This window comes from Syngnathoides biaculeatus, chromosome 12 (assembly GCF_019802595.1).
Source record: "Syngnathoides biaculeatus isolate LvHL_M chromosome 12, ASM1980259v1, whole genome shotgun sequence".
Lineage (NCBI taxonomy): Eukaryota > Metazoa > Chordata > Actinopteri > Syngnathiformes > Syngnathidae > Syngnathoides > Syngnathoides biaculeatus.
This window is the reverse complement of record NC_084651.1, coordinates 807,166-826,894: the sequence shown is the minus strand read 5'-3', so window position 1 is coordinate 826,894 and position 19,729 is coordinate 807,166. Positions and strand designations below refer to the sequence as shown.

The 19,729-nt window shown below is 44.0% G+C and overlaps 1 protein-coding gene and 1 long non-coding RNA gene across 3 annotated transcripts; both read left to right on the top strand.

Moving 5' to 3' along the window:
* The first annotated feature begins 293 nt into the window (after positions 1 to 293).
* LOC133510272 (actin-related protein 2-A) lies at positions 294 to 12,297 on the top strand. The gene is made up of 9 exons (XM_061838128.1): positions 294 to 520; positions 2,793 to 2,903; positions 4,876 to 5,091; positions 5,796 to 5,868; positions 5,973 to 6,109; positions 7,267 to 7,416; positions 9,313 to 9,458; positions 9,544 to 9,676; positions 10,259 to 12,297. The coding sequence occupies exons 1-9, from the start codon at positions 473 to 475 to the stop codon at positions 10,427 to 10,429; spliced, it is 1,185 nt and encodes a 394-aa protein (XP_061694112.1). The 5' UTR covers positions 294 to 472; the 3' UTR covers positions 10,430 to 12,297.
* Positions 12,298 to 12,746: 449 nt separating this feature from the next.
* LOC133510275 (uncharacterized) lies at positions 12,747 to 19,543 on the top strand. Of its 2 annotated transcripts, none has more exons than XR_009797573.1 (2): positions 12,747 to 14,393; positions 17,874 to 19,543. It is a non-coding gene; the product is annotated as an uncharacterized LOC133510275 (long non-coding RNA). The 2 variants fall into 2 exon arrangements; XR_009797572.1 differs by having other exon boundaries at positions 17,871 to 19,543.
* The last annotated feature ends 186 nt before the right edge of the window (positions 19,544 to 19,729 follow it).

Here is a 19,729-nt window from a genome sequence, read left to right as displayed (position 1 = left end):
AGAAAAATACAAATTTGGAGACAAATAAAGTACTGTGCTTACTGGGGATCAGTTGAGGGTGTTTTCGCCCAAGGTTAGCTGGCCTAAGCTCCAGCACTCCTGTGACCCCTTGTGAGGATAAGTGGCTTGGCTTGGAAAATGGACATGGATTTTCCCATGACTTGTACATTTTTAACCCCTTCAAGTATTGTAATTTTATCAATTTTCAGATAACCAGTTGTTTGTGATTATTTTTGGATAGAAAAAAAAAACTAGACACACACTTACACCTATATACAGTGTGCGTGTGTTTCCCCCCTTTTGAGCCCAAAAGACAAAAATATGCTTTTATGGTACATCCACCGGACACAGCGACAACCGGATGAGCCCCCGTCTCTTCCGCCTCCTCTCGTCCGGCTGGCGTGGCTTCCTTCCGGGCTTGCAGAAGAAAAGTTGCGGGGAGGTTCAGAGGCAAGCGGGGCTCTAAAACAGAATGGACAGCCAGGGACGGAAAGTGGTAGTGTGTGACAACGGCACCGGGGTGAGTTTCGTACCTCGTCCTCGTATTTAGTCGACCAGTCGCCATTTTAACCGCTTTGAGAGAATCAGGAAGTGGAGCCGCCGTGCTAACTGGGCGTGTGGCTAACCAACTCGGCTAATTTTCATTCATCCAGACGTGACACGGAAACGACATTTAGAGACGTCGCCGTTATTTCCCCTTCACGAGTGAACACGCCAGTTAGGCTCGAGTGACACGATGTTGGCAGTTAAATTGAAAGTTTATCAAACCGGAGCGCACAGTTACAACCGCCCTCGGAGGACAGCGGCTAGCCACCTTAGCATTCTTAGCTTTCCAGCTGGCTGCTGTTTTCCGACGGGGAACGGAGTCCTTTGATGCGCTCTAACGTCACCCAAGCGCCCACATTTTACACTGTTAATCGCTCTAGCGCATATTATTACTATTTTTAAAACACTCCAAACCGATTTGTGAGCACTATTGTTTGTTTTTTGTTTTTTTTTTTTTTAACTGAGCTATATAACCGTAGTTGGCTAGGCCGTGTCAGGTCTGTTAATGTTTAATCGTTTTTCCATCTGTCATCATGGAATTTTTCTTGCTAAAATTTAGGATTTTAATATTTTCTTCCCCGAGATATGGATCTGATATCATTTTGTCGGACGAGACGTTTATCATTCGTGCCGACAAGCGCACCAGGAAGTGGGCGACTTCCTAAATCATCACCTTAAACGCGCACAGCAATTTCATCACCACGTTTCCGCGTGTTTTGGGGAATTTTGTTGTTTAGATTTGTAGTTTTACTGTAATTACAGGGTCACCAGCCTACCAATTAGTAAGTTGCTATGTGGTCGGCATTATTGCGGTGTGCAGGAACGTCATCTCGTTCTCTTTTTGTTCGCAGAAGAGGCTTCTTCTCTCGCTGCTTGTCAGCATTAAAACAGGATGTGGCAGAAAATAAGACGAAAAAAGCAGTCCAATATGAAATAGTTTGTCATTTGAGCACATTTTTAGGACACATGGGGCAAGAATTTTCCCTGCATGTCTCAGGTTTTCTTTTTATGTTCTTGTGTGGTTGCAAATAAAGTATAATACAAAGTTTTGTTTTAGGCTTTTTTTAGAGAGCGGTATAAGTACAATAGCTCAAAATGTTTAGAGGGGGGCTTCAACACATCCTGAAGTAGTTAAAATATTATTTTAAGGTAGTTACAAGATGTTTATCCATCCATACATTTCCATGGTCACTGGAGCCAATCCCAGCTGTCATTAGGCAGGAGGCAGGGGACACCATCAACTGGTCGCCAGCCAATCGCAGGTCACATGCTGACAGACAACAGTCACAATCACACCGACGGGCCAGTTTAGTGTCCAATTAATGTTGCATGTTTTAGCCACGCGTTTTAGCAGGCGCGGCCGGGATTATATATATATATAAAGTTTGCCGGCCTGTATCGTTCTTGTTAAGGAATTTGAATAAATGCTTTGTGAGGGCGAATTCTTGGTAAGTTTTATGTGGGATGGCCCCTTATTAAGACTGCAAAACACTAACTTATTCAGATTATCCTGTCTTAGTTTTGAAGTGATTTAAAAAAAAAATTGTCTTTGCATATAGAGAACGTAAAAGACAAAATTGGCTGGTTTTTTTTTTTTTTGTTTCTAATTTAGGCATTTTCTCTATTTCCCCTGATAGTTAGTAAGCTCTGAAGCAACCACCCCTCCCCCCTGCATCGATTTGCATCAACCTATGCCAAATCCATTTTTGTCCTTTCCAGGCTATGTGAAAATAAGTGCTTCCTCTTGGAAAACTCTCTCCTTCTTAAATTAAAATTTCCGTAAACATCCTTAACAGATAAACGTTTTTACAGCTCTAACATTTTAACATCAGGTTGACTTGGACAAAATAGCTGCAGCTTGGGAGCGCATACACACCTTGCATCAAAAGTGTCCAATGTGGAAAAATGGCTCCTTTTGGAATGTAGGAATGTGCTTGAAAATGTTATTTATTCATTCCACCAGCCCCCTTTTACTTGACATTAAACAAAACAAGTAAAAACGATTCTGGTCATGTTCTTTTCATAAAAGTGGAAATTAACCTTGCAACGAAAAGAAAGAAGAGGAAAAGTAAAGGAACTATGAAAAGTAGGGGGGTCAGAAAAGTCACTCAATAAATACAGTGATGAAATAACCCGGGAAAAAAACTATATAAATACTGCTATATAACAAGAAACTAGCCCGCCGGCACCCTTCAAGAGATGCTCTAATGTAGTCATTAATGTCCTTCCAAATGTTGTTGTTATAGTTTGTCAAGTGCGGCTATGCTGGCTCCAACTTCCCAGAGCACATCTTCCCGGCGCTGGTGGGCAGGCCGATCATCCGCTCCACGGCTAAAGTGGGGAACATTGAGATCAAGGTACGAAACGCTCCTCTTCACAAACATCTCGCTTTCTGTCCCTGGTCGTCAAATGAGCGGGAACTGATGAAAGCATTTCATACATATTTACACATCTGGAAGCAATTTCAATTTGTGGGAAAATGTTTCTCATTGAAATCTTTTTTCTTTTTTTCACCACGTGTGATAAACACCTCCGGAAAACCTGCTCTTGCTGTTTGCAAATATTATTTGTATTCCTACTCCAGTTTTATACACACAAACCTCCTCTTCCTCCCGTGTGTTTTCCTTTTTTGAAGTAGAATGTCCACAAGATGGTAAGTGCAGGACGGCGCGCGCCCGCCGCCCCTTGCATCAGCTTGACTGCCTGCCATGATGTGACCGACGACTTTCTTTGCCGTTTGTTGCTTTGATACTCACGCGTTCAATCCGTCATTTTGACATCAGGGCTGATGTGCAAAAGGATGGCTTGAAGTTGTTTGGAGTGAATGCCAGCTGCAGGTTACGCTGAGGAATAACACCAAAATAGCTGACGGTTGTAAGCCACCTTAACCTATGTAGTTTGAACAGTCAGAGGTTGCATAAATGACAACAAATTAAAAACATGGGACTTAAGTAATGAGTCAATTAAAATGTAGCGCACATAAGTTTAAATTTGAACACCATTGTTTGAAAACGGTTCAAATGAAAATGTATTTCAAAGTACAATACAACCACTTTCCTCAGCAAATATACTTAACTGAAAAAAAAAGGTTTAAACCACTAGAACATTTCCTTCAGCGATTCTTTTGTGTACCACTAAAAGGAAGCCTTTGAGTATCACCGTTTCGGGTAAACGCCAGTTATTGCAAGCACGTGGATCTGAGTGGAATACTGTATGTAAGTATTATTTTAGGGGTGCTGACACAACTCCCTCCCCCCCAAGTATACTTAAAAGTGCCAACAAACAGTTGGGGAAAAAATGAACCCCAATCCCCAGTTTCATCGATCCACACAAAATTTGGAAGCTGCGTCTATTGGAACCGCAAAGTCTCAAGGATCCTTGTCTGAAATGAAGGGAACCGATAAGCACTTTTTATGTCTGCGCCATTTCCTTGACAATCAGGAAAGTGTACGCATAACTTCACATGAATGTTTTAACGAATGTCTCAACATTTTCCACATTTCATGTTGCTGTGCCTGAACAGCCCAAAGATGGCATCATGATGTCATTCTTTTGACTGGAAACTACGGTATTTGGAAAAAATACTCTCCTTGAACAAAAGTCAGTCTGCTTAATGTGAACAATGTGAAAAGCCATAGGCGGGTTATTGGAAATGAGCATTAGCGTTATGGTAATTATAACCCTTCAATCAACACCTACTTGGAAATTCTGACTCCATTCCAATCACACTTGCACTCATGTCAAATAAGTGTAAGAGCAATTGGTAAACGGTACCTCGCCTTAAAAGAGGATGTTGTCAAAGCGGAAGTCGCCACTGAACTTCAGGTTGCAACAGAAAACCTTAGAGAGTCACACAAATCCATCCAAGTGGATGGATGGCCTCGAACATTTTCATTGAGCTCACAGCCGTTGCAATTTTTTTTCCCCCCATGCATTCAAACGTTGAGATATGTAAACTAGACACAATAGTCTTTGGCTTAATTTTACAACCGCGGATCTTCTATTCCGAGGCTACATGAGGAGATTGCTAAAGCCAAATTTCAACTCCGAAGGTAGTCAATAGCGTCATTGATTTTTGATGGTTGCCAGCTCTCATGTCAAAACAGCTGAGTTGCTGCGTACAGCTTGCGGACTCCACTAAAATGTGTTTTGTGCATGCAGAGTGGAGGTGCATGCTGGGTAATGGAATTCAAGCGCAGACGATGTGACAGCCTAATTTGACAACAAATTTTAGTTCTCTGATACTCACATCTTGCCTGATTGCTCGCAGATAAGTTAAGACTAAATCTAGGTCTTCTCCCTCCCCCTACTTTTTTTTTTTTTTTAAAGGATCTGATGGTGGGGGACGAGGCCAGCGAACTGCGCTCGATGCTGGAGGTCAACTACCCCATGGAGAACGGCATCGTGCGCAACTGGGACGACATGAAGCACCTGTGGGACTACACCTTCGGGCCCGAGAAGCTGAACATCGACTCGCGCAACTGCAAGATCCTGCTCACCGAGCCGCCGATGAATCCCACCAAGAACCGGGAGAAGATCATCGAGGTAAGGCAAAAAAAAATCCCCTTTCGACGCAGCATCTGAAAGTTGGCATTTTTTTTAACGTGTCGTGGTTCTGTGAGCGCAACCAATATCGAACGTCTCAGTGCGGCTTTTGATGACGGTAGATCATAGTATCCTGCCGAACATGTTGGAAACGTGGGTAGGACTAAATTGAATGGTACTCAAATGTTTTAGGTCCTGCCTGGAGGAAAGGAGCTGCTTTGTACCCATTGGAAGCGCTCAAGCTCAACAAAAGCCAATGACCTCAGGGGGTTACACGAGGCTCAGTTCTTGGACCCCTCCTGTTCAATCTGTACACGCTACTTTATGCAACTACTATCATTTTGACGATCATAGCTATGCAGATGATACACAGTCATATTTCGCAGTGTCTCCAGTTGACTTTAGTTCAATTGAGGTTTTGCGCCACTGTCGAATGCAGACAAACAACTGGATGAGCCAAAATGTTCTTCAAGTAAACCAAAACAAAACTGAGACATATGTTTTTGGCAATAAAGAAAAGATGTCAAATTACCTTTGCGTTGAAGTGATGGATCTCTGCTGAAAAGAGACAAGAGAAGAGCTGTATTTAGTCTGGGTTGTTAGTGGGAGAAGTTAGGAGAGTCTTTGAGCGAGCTAAATATTTGGTTTGCTTTGCCAAACTGGAGACGTAACTATCCACAACTCTTGATTTGCGCCCCCTGCAGGTGATGTTTGAGACGTACCAGTTTTCAGGTGTCTATATAGCCATTCAAGCCGTGTTGACACTCTACGCTCAAGGTAAGGCCGGAGAGCTCGGGGTTAAATTTAAGTTTTAACGAGCACGTCTGGCTTATTTTAACGACCGCGGCTTTTTGTGTGTGTGCGCGTCTTTTTTTTAACAGGCCTTCTGACTGGCGTGGTGGTGGATTCTGGCGACGGCGTGACGCACATCTGTCCTGTGTACGAGGGATTCAGCCTGCCCCACCTGACCAGACGTCTGGACATCGCTGGGCGGGACATCACCCGCTACCTCATCAAGGTGTCACCATGGGCATAGTAGCGTTTTATTTACTCAACTGTGCATATATTGGGTTGTTTATGTGTAGTATAAAATTAGGAAGGATTTATGATGGCCGAACAAATCGAGATTGTAGCTCTTCACAACATTAACGTGGGCGTAGACAACACTGGAAGGTCGACTGGAATGCTGTGAAACATTCTTTGGTCACCAAATAAGGTTACGCTTGAATAGTGCGGCAAGTCTCCACGTAAGACTTTAAAGTGCTGCCGTTTTGGTTTGCAACAGCGTTCAAATGTGCTGGGATGTTTATAGTGTCAGTACGTAAACAACTGTGTATATCAACCAAGATGTTGCAGTTCATCATCTTTTCTTTCATTTGGTGGGACTCTGTGTGAGGTAAGGTATGCGCCTTGGCTCCGAGGTCGGGTCATCTGTTCAACAAAACGGCAGCCTGTTTACACACAAACACGAGCAGTAGCACTCGCGTAACATTTTTCTCCGTGGCTCGAGAGCCGTATTGTATTAAAAATATGTCAACAGCCCTCAGGCAAGCCTTACGTGAAGGTCCTGAGCACCGGTGACCACCGAAACGCTCCCACCCGTCCAGGTTTCTTCAGGTAGTACAGTCGGCGGGATCCACTCTTGCCGTCACCCCCACTGTAACCAGTCACGTTTGAGTTGACGAGATAAAGCCCAATGATTGCAACAAATGTGATGCGGCGGTATCGGAATACAAGATTTCATTGTGGTGTTCTGACTGAGCTCTAAGAGAAAATCTGTCTTGTCCGATCCGCGCATTACGTCTTGTCTCAGCCGTTTTTTTTTTCCACACCCGTTGCGCCAACTTTTTTTTGGGAGGGGCATCAAGATATTTACAGTAATATATTAAAAGACATGAAAAAAACTATCAATACTAATTCATAAAAATAAACTAGCTTTTTGTTTCAGATATGCCGTGCAAGAAGATCCATGAGATCACCGATCGGATCAGCAAACTATGACATCGAAACCGATCCGCAAAAAATAGCAATTGTCGGCTGATCAAATCGGTGTGAAGTGTAGTTTTCAGTGGGATAACCAAAACCAGCTTTTAATTTTAAAACCTAAAAGCATTCAAATGCCCAAAATTGTACAGACTGCTCAATATTTGTGTCCCTGTTTTCCCACGGTGGTAGTTGCTGCTGCTGCGAGGGTACGCCTTCAACCACTCGGCCGACTTCGAGACGGTGCGTATGATGAAGGAGAAACTGTGCTACGTGGGCTACAATATCGAGCAGGAGCAGAAGCTTGCGCTGGAGACCACCGTGCTGGTGGAGTCGTATACGGTGAGTGTTGTGGCTGTGGACGCAGGTGGTCTTTCTGCTTTGTTTGTGTGTGCGCTGCCTTCCTTTGGACACTCTCTCCGGCGGCAGTGGCACGGACGCTGTAGCCTTTGGACCTCCACAATGAAATGTTTCTCTGGCTAGAACCTCTTCCTTTTCCCATGAGCCTTTTGTTCATGAATTTATATTTTGGGGGTGATTCGTGAGGACCAAAAGATGACCACATGGTGGTACTTCCAAGAGGTCCGGGAGGCTTTGGTATACGCCACTGCCGTTTTGAAAGTTCGTTCGTGTAGAGCGAGAAGAGCAGAGGGGAGAGGACACAACTTTGGGGTGTCCTGGTGCTCATGGATGAGGTGGCGTCCCCCAGCCTCATCTGCTGTGTCCTGCCCGTCAGGAAGTTGTCGATCCAATAGCAGCGTTTTCTTTTGGCACTGATAAGTTAGCACAAAACAACAATCTCCTCGTTCCTTGGTAATCATTTTCAAAAGGATTCTCACCAACAAAAAAGGCATAGTTGCCCCAGGACTTTTTTTAGTTTTGGGTTATTGGAATTTCAAGTGGTTCTAGGAACCCCCTTTCGTCTGCAGCGCTGAAGGGTTGGGAACTTTTGGGTACCGGGAGCTGTCTCGAAAGTACTTCTCCTTTTGTAGATTCTTTTTTTTTTTTTTTTTTCCCAGGCTTGGATTAAGCTACGTTTTGATGGCAAGTGATGTGCGTATTGCCAGTAGGCGAGTTGGTAGCAATGCTCAAGTGGCTTCATTCAGATCGACTTGTCCAATGTCACAAAGAGATGGACTCAGATCCACGAGTCCTTTGTTCACAAACAGCTGCTCGATGGCACAAAATTAGCAGCTGAATGCACAATTGCCCAAATGTACAAAAACACCCATCTTTTGTTTTCACATGCTTTGGAGTATCAGCACAAAATGGCCACGAAATTTAAACAAAGTGCACCAGGGACTTTTTCATCATAAAAATTTGATTTGAATCAAAGTAAAATCCTTTTTTTTTTTTTTCTCCCCCCCCCCCATTTAGTGAGATGAAATATGTCTTGGACATTTGAAAAAAGGGGACATTTATAATTTGTTCAACAAATGCAGCTGTTTCTTAAAATCGTGAGACAAGGAGCAAATTTGTAACCTGGTGCTGTTTACTCTTTGGCTTTATAAAACAAGCACGTAGTCTTCATGAATGGATTTTGTTGCGGGGGCGGCTTGAAAGGTAGGATGCAAACATCTGGTGGTCGCGCGGCCGGCTGGGCTCGTTCGCCAGCTTTGCTTTTCTTTCCGATGTTTTTTTTTTTTTTTTTTCCCCCCCACTCCCCCCGGCCCCTCCTCCAGAACCACAGAATCCAAACGCATGCCTTGGCGAGCTCATGTTGTGTCTCTAAGCCCACTGCGCACGCGTGTGTGTGTTTGGGTGTTTGGCGACCTTCGAAACAAGGAGGGTAATGTGAGCGTGGCCCGTGGAGCCCGCGGACATCATTTCCTGCGCAGCCACTTTTGCAGCGGCGGCGGCTTCCTCCTCTCACTGCCCCCGCGGCTCAATGAATCCTTTTTATAGACACGCACGCACACTTGTACAGGCACAGGTTCTGTTTGTGGCTCAACCTTGCAGTTCAACCCAAGATTTTCAGTGAAAATATGCAGTACGACTTTTGGAAATCCAGCTGTTTCCGCCCCTCGCGAGACTTCATGTGAGCCAGCATCAAAGGATTAACTGTACTGAGAGAGGTGGTCGTATTTGAAGGGGCCTTCGTAGTTGCTTTTTACACTTGTATGAGTGTAAAAAAGTGCCAGTTGAGTTCGTAAAGCTTTTTCAGTTTTTTGAGCTGCGATTGGAACCTTCCCCCATTTCTTTCCTTTCATGTCCGTCCTTCCTCCCACGCGTCTGCAGCTGCCAGACGGCCGCGTGATCAAGGTGGGCGGCGAGCGCTTCGAGGCGCCCGAGGCGCTCTTCCAACCGCACCTCATCAACGTGGAGGGCGTGGGCGTGGCCGAGCTGCTCTTCAACACCATCCAGGCGGCCGACATCGACACCAGGCGAGCGGCCGTGGGGGAAAAAACAAAACAGAAAACGTATATGTCACGTATGTAACGTGAACATTTTACAAATGTACCTGCCCAGGCCCGAGTTTTACAAACACATTGTCCTGTCGGGGGGCTCTACCATGTACCCGGGGCTGCCCTCACGACTGGAGCGGGAGCTCAAGCAGCTGTACCTGGAGCGCGTGCTCAAGGGCGACGTCGACAAGCTATCGGTGAGAAACTCGTTTGTGGTCACACTCTGAACAAGCTGAGAATTAAGTCAATCCTCACTATTTGCGGAGCTTACAGACTTGGAATAATTAGCTGTATTTATAGTTTGAATCCTCAATAGAAGAAAATAAGTTGCAGTTAATAATTGGATTTACGTAGCGATTAACACCCCCCCTTAATTCCGGGCACCTTTCACCCTGTGATTTCCCTCCAGGGCATGTTCCACTGGTTTCAGTGCATTGCTCTGCCACCAGGCGGTGCCACTAGGTGGTACTATTAGCCTGCCGGTTATTTATTAATTTGAAATCACTGGTCAAGTGGCCGCCCTTTTTCGTGTCAAGATATTCGCAAGACATTCTAATATTTGTACATACGTCAGCTGACCTTTGTAGTGTTGACGCAAGCGGGTTTAAAGAAGGAGAAGGGCCCACTCTTCTGCAACCGAGGATGGATCACTTCTAATCCCACTGATGTTTTGTGCCCTTTTCCTTATTCCTGAAAATGACGTCAGAATTGTACATATGTCCTTCCGAGCCGTCTCCTGGAACCTGGAAATGTTGACTTTGTTTTTTTTTCCCAAATAGAAATTCAAGATCCGCATCGAGGACCCACCCAGGCGAAAGCACATGGTGTTCCTGGGCGGGGCCGTACTGGCTGACATCATGAAGGACAAGGACAACTTCTGGCTCACGCGCGAGGAGTACCAAGAGAAGGGGGTGCGCGTTCTGCAAAAGCTGGGTGTCACTGTCAGATAAAAAAAAAAAAAAACAACGCGCGCGCATCCAAACACCCATGAAAACACACACACAAAAAAAATATATCTATTTATCCTTCTCCTCTTTCCAGCCTTTCACCTCTCCTTTTACTCCTTCACCTCTTCTGGTAAACAATTCCATCTTTTTTGCACAATTCCCATATCGTTTGAAAGGAATGGAGAGAAAAAAAAAAAAAAAGAAAAAGTTGGCGTTGCCACAATGGCAGAGAACGTCGGGGATGTCTCGAAGGGGGCAGCCTTATGAATTTTTTGATATCACAATCAGGGTCCACCCAGTGTTTTTATTTTTATTTTTTTTGTTGCCCCACATCAGATTTTTTTTTTTTTTTTTCCGAGGAAGAGGGATAACTTATTTTCCTTTTTGTTTATTCATTTTTATTTTTCCCCCCGCCGGTCTTTGTTGCAGTGCACCACTACCATTTGTAATTGGAGTGTAACCGTGGTAACAAAAGTTTGGTTTGCAGTTCAAATGAGTTGAGGTTGAACTCCTTTCAAAGCAGGGTATTCCCCCCCGCACATTTGGCTCCTTCACAGGAACGACGACGCCGCCGCGGGTGGAAATGCAACGTATTCTTATGGCGGCGCTATCCCTCCGGTCATAATTCTGTGAAATATTTGTATGCAACACTTGTAGACCGTAAATATAAAGCGGATGAAAAATTGTTTGACGAGTTCATCCTGCCGCTGTTCGGACCCAAAAAGATGTCGTATACGGTGGAATTCAGACTTTTCTGGCAAATTCAGTTATGAGGTTTTGACCGTTTACGGTGGTCCTGATTTCAAGGTTAATAATGGGGGTGGAACAAGTTAGCTGGCTAGAAAACAACTGAATTTGACAAAATCCAAATTTTCCCAGGTGTACTGTCGCTAAAATATGCTAATGTGAAAGAAAAGCCGCGATTGCAGTAAATGTTTATACAAAAGTCCCTCGTCGACCTTAAAACTAAAACTTTGCAATGAAAAATTATAAGTAATGTGCGCTAACAAGTTCATCTGGTGTCTTTTGAAACATGGTTGCTCTGTAAAGAGATAAACGGAGGCAACCGTGTACATTTTCATGAGCTTCTACGCGTTTCTGCCATTAAAACTACCATCGTGTCAAAGTGGGAACATAAGCGGAGCCTCGCTATTTTTGGATGCACGGGTTAGCTGGAAAACAAACCGCGACAGAGGCTCTTTCGTTGCCATTCGTGATCTTTTTGCGAAGCGCAACGCGTCGCTGACTAAGTCACGCTAGTGGTGAGGTGAGCTTGGAATGAACGGGGGAGGTTGGAACCGAATGGCACCAACAATTTGGTTCAAAACCCCGCGTGCCCCCCCCCCCCATTAATTATGGTTAGGAATTTACCTTGGAATCGGTGTGGCTGCTCCATGAAAATGTCTATTTTGGGGAACCCTGCCTTAAAGGAGCACGTGTCCAAAAAAAAAAAAAAAGACGCAAAAGATGCTTTCTCTGATTTCTTTGTGTGACGGTACTTCCCGGCGCGAAAGGGGGTTTCATCTGCCTTAGTGTTGATCAAAAAGGCCTGGTGTTGTATATTTACTCAAAAGGCAGCAAAGTGTGGAAAATGCTGTTTGTTTTTCTTTCCTTTTGGTCCCCCCGGGATGATCAATACTGGAGGCACTTCACCTTGTTGGTGTGAATTTTTTCTTTTATGGATTGTATATTTTTCTTTTCCTCCTTTTCCGTGGATGTCTTATCCAGTGCCAAGTGCGGTTCGTTTTATTGTACGTCTCTGCTATTTTTTTTTTTTAATTTTTTTTTTTTTGGTCGCCACCATTTTGTTTTGACTGTTGTTCATAGCATAACTGGCTAATGCTGATTTAAATAAAAGTGATTTATAAGGACGCCGGCCTCGCTCATTATTTGTACTCGTGGGTTTGACTCATTATCCATGTGTAGCAGTCACAGATTTGACCACCCTTATTTTTCATTTTTAATGTTTGCTTCCCTCATCCCCAAAAACATCCTTGCATGAAGCGTGATTGTGAGTGTGACAGTTTGTTTGTTTCTATGTGCCCTGCTATTGGCCGGCGACCATTTCAGGGCGTACCCCGCCTCCTGCCTGAAGATGAACTGGGATCGTGACCCTTGTGAGGATAAGCCCTCAGATACTGGATGGCACATACTTTACAGTTGAAAAATCAATTGGCATGCCAACAAACAGCAGACGTTAATTGTTGTTGCCATTTAATAGAAAACAAATTTCTTCTGTTTGTCGCAATCACTGCCAACAAAATGAAAAGAATACACAATTTATTGTAAATGTATATTTTTGAGCAATTAAGTGCAGAAGTATTGCTCCATCTTGTGATCATATCGATTATTCATTTTTTTTTCCCCCCAACTGATCATCCCCAAATATCCTGATATTGTAAAGATCCTTCCAGCCATCCATCCTTCATCCATCCCATCCGTCATTCCATTTGTCCATCCATCATCCATGTACCCCTACGTCGTTGTCCATCTATCCCCTTTATCATTCATCTTTCATTGTCCTTTTTGTCCTTCATCCATCTGTTGTGTCATCCATTTCTATACCTCGTGTTCCATCCATTTGTCTTTTATTCATCTCTCCAGCTTGCTATCTTTCTTTTATCTGCCCATCTCTATACTGTCTCCATCCATCTCTTGCTAGACATTTGAGGTAAACAGGAGGAGGAGGAGGAGGAGGAAGTGGAAGAGTGGCGCCATCAGAGGAAAAGGGTGTCTTTTCCTTGCCTGAAATAAAATCCAAAAAGAAGAAAACCCAGGCGGCCCTGACCTCTTACCTCCGGTTTGATGTTTTCCTCCCCTCGTAGACGGGAAAAGAGAGAGAGGTCGTTTGACATCGGGACTGCAACTTAACCGTTTTCATTTTTGCTTCCATCAACTGGCGCGCAAAAAGTAAATTGTGGGGTTTTCAAACAAGGTGGAAGGTGGGAAGTGTTCCCTTGTTCAAAGAGGAGAAGAAACACTTCAATTTTTTGGTTTTAAAAATTGCAATTTATTGGGACAAATTCCATGACACGCTCCCTAAACCTCAGGAACAAGTAATTCAATACTCTCTTGTCTTCTTTTTGGAGAGGTCAAATATTTGGTGGTTATTATGACAAACGGTCTTCCAAAAGAAAAATGCTTTTTTTTTTTGTTTTTTTTTTTGCAACAGGACTCAAAACTGTAATTTTCAAAGGTGATTCAAGGTCTGCAGCTCGGTGAGCAAACGGTTCGAGTGACGGCTCACAGTTGTGAGGACCGGGTTTCAATGGCGACCCCACCTGCGCGGAGTTAGCATGTTTTCCCCGTGCCCGCGTGGCTTTTCTCTGGGTGGGCACTCCGCTTTCCTGCCACATCCCAAAAACATTCTCGCATTAATTGGGGAATCTAAATCGGTAACGATTGTGTTTGTCCCGATGACTGGCGACCAGTTCAGGGCGTACCCCGCCCGCCTCCTGCCTGTTGACAGGTGGGATAGGCTCCTGCACGCCCCGCGACCCTTGTGAGGATCAGCGGCGTAGATAATCAATGGCTGGGTAGATTTAAAGTCTAGTTAGCGCGAGAGCAATCACGTGATTCCTTCACGACAGAAAGCACGAGTTATTGAAAAATAAAAGACGCAGAGAGAATGGAAACGATGTAAATTTATGGGCAAAGAATAATTGCACTTTATCTCCAGTTGGAAAAATAAAAGCCCTTTAAAAAAAAAAAAAAGTCAGTCCCCACGCCCTCCCCGATATTTCTTTCTTTTATTGTTTTTATTTATTACATTTCAATGCCAAATGTTACTGACGTATTCCTTGGATTTGAAAACTATGACGTCTTTGGGTGGCTCGAGCGCTGTTGGTGGAAAAAGGTCAGGTGACTCGTCGGCCTCGCAGACCCGCGAGCTCAACGACGGGGTGGACTCGACTCGCTAACTCGAACCCATTTTGGACACAAAGGCGCACTTAACGCCGCTTCTCCGGTGAGTCGTTTTGCTCCAAATGTTTGTCAGTGGCTCGCCCCGAGTCGCTAGCCCGAAGTATGACAATATCCGTGTTTTACTCCCACTTTGTCCCCTAAAATGTCGTCTCTGTCATGTGCCAACAGCTGCGGTAATTGCACAAAAAGTCCTTTTTATTTTATTCCGTCACACGGGTCGACTTATGAGTTGTTTTATTTTCACCTGCGAGTTTTGCCTAACGCAGGCTATGATCAAACCTTCACACAGAAAGGGAGTCGAAAGTAAATGGAACAAAAATGAAAGGCAAAATATTTGCCCATTGAACGTCGACGCATGTTGTGTCACAACTAAAACTGAAAGTTTTAATCGATTGAGGTTCATTTATTGCTGATATTGTCACAAAATCCATGTTTTAACTTCAATTGCAAAGTGACGTCAACGTTGGGGTGTTTAAACAACAAAATCGCATGTCAGTAAAATGACTGATTTTGGAGAGATGCGGGCAGATTACAGCGACATGGCAACAAAGTGGTTGAAGCATGTGCAGCATCCATGTATGGAAGTAAATATGTGCCACCGGGATTTGAGTTTGAAATGCACAGTGATCACATTTTCAATGGTTGCTACAATTCGCTGTCAAAAATTCAGCATCTGTGCCAACAGGCAAGGTTACTTCCGGTCAGAACCGAACAGCCCGCCAATCCAGTTACGCTTTCTTAGTATGTGACGTCACCTGACCAAGAAAGCGTAACTGCGATTGGCTGGCTGTTCGGTTCTGACCGGAAGGAACCTTGCCAGGTGGCGCAGACGGCGAATTGTTAACATTTGAAAAGTGACCCTGAAATAGAACGATTGAAAATGTGATCACTTTACATTTCAAATTCAAATCCCGGTGGCACTTATTTACTTCCGTCCATGTGCGACCAAGACAAACGCTGTGAAATGAAGGTACGTCATGGGTCGTTGGGAATATGTTACGCGAACCCAATTTCACGGAACAAATTAAAGTGGTGCCTTGAATTCGTTCTGTAACTCATCTCTTCCCATTGACATGAATAGAAGTGCCGAGAATCCGTTCCAGCCCCCAGAAAACACCGACAAAATATTTTGTAACATACTTTTCCAGAAGAAAAGGAGCACCCCACAGAATTTGACGACGTAAAAATAAACAATAATAACAATGAAACGGAATCGAACAGTTTGCACGTTATCATTTCATGATGTAATATGTTGTATGTTTTCTTCTGGCCACAAGTGGGCGGTATAATACATCACGTTCACAAAGAGTAGGGTTACAACTGTTCAATAAGTAGTAACATTATATCGGCTGGTTGGGATTTTCTTGCCAGAGGATGAACGATTCATCTCTGTGAGTCTACTGAGTGACGGCTTGTATCTGGAAAAGTCATAAATTGGGCCATTTGTAAATAGAGTGACCACCGTTTTAGAATTTAGATGAGCACTTCGGATGGCGTTTTGGCCACCAGGCATGGCGCTGATTTTCAAACGTATTTGAAGTCTTGGGCCACGCAGCGTCCGTTCCCGTAAGGAAATTCCTGGCCGAGAGGCCGCGTTGACCCCCGTTGTACGCGCAGCTATCGTAAATGTTTGCACATGTGCGGCGTTACGACTTTTTTTCTTTCTGGGTGCCCCCCGAAAAGCCTTGCGGCACAAAGTCTTTTTTTTTCCCCCCTCAGAGCCCCCCTCCCTCAGTCTTTATTGCTCACATGCTTTTTCTTTTTTTTTTTTTGCATTCACATCCTGAGCTTGAACGGCCTTCTCGATGGGGAGGCGGCTTGGAAGGACGAGAGTGTTTCGGGACACAACGTTAGGAGTTAGTTAGAGGAACTTGAAATCTGGACCTTTTGCAGGAAAACTTTACTCCACATTTGGCATTTTAAAAAAAGCAAATCACGCGTCCGTCATGAGAGTTTCACAACTGACTCCGTCAGATGCTGTAGTGGTTTTTTGTTGTTGTTGTTGTTTTTTGCATTTTTTTATACGGCGGATAAAGAATATACGGTGACTCCTCGGTCTACGACTGAGGTCCGTCCCTACAGCAGCGACTTAACTCCAATTTTCGACTGAAGTCGGATTCCGCAATTAAAGTCAGAATTGACATCAAAATACTTTGTATAAAAAACACATACATTGAAATAAACAAATGATGTACTTGGCATTACTACTGCGAGATGGACGGAGAAGAAAAAGGGGAGGCTGCGCTTCGCTATTGCCAAGGAACCTGGTCCTCAGTCCTCAGTCCTCAGTCCTCAGTCCCCAGTCCTCAGTCCTCAGTCCTCAGTCCTCAGTCCTCAGTCCTCAGTCCTCAGTCCCCAGTCCTCAGTCCCCAGTCCTCAGTCCCCAGTCCCCAGTCCTCAGTCCCCAGTCCCCAGTCCCCAGTCCTCAGTCCTCAGTCCCCAGTCCTCAGTCCTCAGTCCTCAGTCCTCAGTCCTCTCCATCTCCACAAGTATCAAAGAACCTTGTTTTTGCGATCAGCGCATCCGACACATCATCTGCACCATGAGGGGGTGTCGTTCGGCTCTTTGGGAGAGAAGAGCAAGTCATTCCCGGCATCGTTTTCTGGATGAATCGCGCTCAAGAAGTATTCAAAAAGAAAAAAATCGGTACAAAAATGATTGTCGCCTAATTGGATTATCTGCCTTATTTGCATAATGTTCCAGAGGCGCAAGACCGCGATGGAAATTTCCACATCGATACATGAAAGGACTCTTCTAACGCTAGGAAACAAAAGTTTCGGGTACAACCACTTTCTCGATTATCATATTAGGATACGTACTATCGAAGAGGAAGCGAGGAGTCGCATCCTAATGACAATCGGCAGGCAGGCTCGGGTGTGCTTTCAACATTTCTTTGCTTTTATTGGCGGCGGCAGAAGGCAAAAAGAGTAAGACACAAGTTTCACTTGAGTTTTTCCTCACGGACCACCGTCACAAACGTGCCGCCCGACACACACTCGTTATCTACAAAGTACTTCCTGTTCCTTCTTAAAAAGCAAAAGATGCATCCATCGTACGTTAGTTGGAAAGTTATTAACAAAAATAGAAGTAAAAATGTACAACATGGTGTGTGTGTATGCACACACACTACTATTCCTTTCAGTTTGTCCCGTTAGGGGTCGATATGTATATAATCTTAACATTATTGTATACACAATATATAACATTTACCCTTCATTTTTTTTTTTTAATGAGGTAAAAATGCTGAGCGTAAAAAAAAAAAAAAATGGGTCTAATTCAAATAGAAGGAGTCATGTTTTTTTTAATAATTTCGCAACTTAAATATGAGACAAAAGAGACATGCGTTCAGGCACTTGTAAGTTGGCTCTGTCAGGCACAAACGAGTGGATGGAGAGAATTAAAAAAAAAAAGGAAACGCACATTCCATTGTGATTGTCGCTGTCTTTTGATGCACGGCAACACAAATGGGTTGCCTTTTTGATTTATTCCTTTTTTTTTTTTTTTTTTTTTAAAATCCCAGCAGATGCAGCGTCGGGAGGTTAAAAAACAAAAAAAAAAAAACAACAACACAGAGGACGCAATTAAAAAAAAAAAAAAAAAGCCAAGACAGGACGCGTGAGACGGACGCAAGGAAAAAGGACATCCTCGGCCACTCCGGACTTCAAGTGTCGTACGTAAGTGACGTTTCCGCGGGCTTGACTTCCTGGATTCGAGTTGAGAAGGACAAAAACAACAACGACGACGACGACGGCAGCCTCGTCCTTTTAAACGTTCAAAAATGGATTTTCTTGATGTGAAGCAGTTTGAACAAAGGGCTGCAATATTGGGACAGTGTAGCTCCACCCACCGACATATCAGAACGGGATTCACATGGCCGTATTTGAACAGTATAGATACGCTGATGTTATATCAGTACAGTATCGATTTGCCTACATCAGATGTCCGTACGAGATTAATATGCAAATATTGCTACTTTATTAATACGACGGCATCAAATATTGATACGGTATTGCTCGGCCGATTATCAGATATTGATCAAAATATCGATACGCCGGCATCAGCCACCTGTACTGTTATCACTCAACCGACGTCAGATATGGGTACGTACGTTATCTATACGTCAGCGATCAGTACGGCATATACTACGCTGACATCAGATATCGGCACCGTACAGCTACGCCAATATCGGGTATCGGTACAATTTAAGTATGCCGACCAGTACTTCGTTGACAGCCGTCACTGCGTATCGGTACAGTATCCATTCGCAAATACTGCACGTGTTGATACATCAACGTTTGTTCGAGATGTTGTGAATTGTTTTAATAGTACCAAAGGGTGGCATGCTTGGCGTCTGCCTCACAGTTGTGAGGACCGGGGTTCAAATCCCGGCCCCGCCTGTGCCGACTCTGCACGTTCTCCCCCTTGGCTGCCGAGTGTGGCTTTTGTCCTCCGACATCTCCAAAACACGCACGGTGGATTCATTGATGAGTCGATATTGCCCCGTTGATTTTTTTTTTTTTTTTTTTTTCGTTTTGTATGTGCCCTTCCGATTGGTCGGGAACCCGTCCTGGGAGGGGCTCCGGCACTCTCGCGACCCTTGTGGGGATAAGCCACTCAGAGAATGAATAGCAGAGTATTATGAAAAACATCCATAATCATTTTAATGATCTTTCTTTTGTTTTCATGATATCGCAATTGATCCTGTTTTTTTTTTTTTTTTTCTGCCAATATTTATATTATTGCGTATTATCCTTGATGGTCTTAAATTAAGAGTTGCAATGTTTTCATGCACGTCACTGACACTTTTTCTTGTTTTTCTCGTGTTGTTCGGATTTCACATGCCAGGGAGTATTTTTTTCGTTTTCGAGGTACCGATGAAGCAATGCTAACACTTTGCCGCATATATTTGGCTGTCTGGTTTTGAAATGGTGAAAAATGTATCAATTCAGTTGGGATTTCTCTCCCACCAGGGTTGAGTAACCCGCTCCGCTCACGTGACCTTGGCCTCAACCGATTGTACGTCGCGGATGTCTTATTTTGAAGTATGAAGGGGGAAAAAAAAAATGGTTTCAAGCAAGTTTCTTTGATCTGGACTGTTAAGGCAAGTGGCGGCAAAAGAACGCAGAAATTGGATTCGGGTGATTATACTGTATTTGAGGCACCTATTGGAATAATAATAATAATAATAATAATCCAAACAATAATTGGCAAGTGTGACTGCAGGCACTAGGAGTGAGCCACGGAGTCAGAACCTCTGCTGGTGGATCAGTACAGTGAGAAAATAAATACAAAATCTTTTAGGATGTTTGGATTAGTAGGATGTGGATTTATACCGGCAGTGAGGTGTCGTGTCTCGATCGAAACGGAGATGCCGGAATA

Coding starts and splice junctions, on each gene's coding strand:
- LOC133510272 (XM_061838128.1), top strand. CDS start 473: ATGGACAGCCAGGGACGGAAAGTGGTAGTGTGTGACAACGGCACCGGG. Junction 7,417..9,312: donor TGCTGGTGGAGTCGTATACG/GTGAGTGTTGTG, acceptor ACGCGTCTGCAG/CTGCCAGACGGCCGCGTGAT. Junction 9,677..10,258: donor GCGACGTCGACAAGCTATCG/GTGAGAAACTCG, acceptor TTTCCCAAATAG/AAATTCAAGATCCGCATCGA.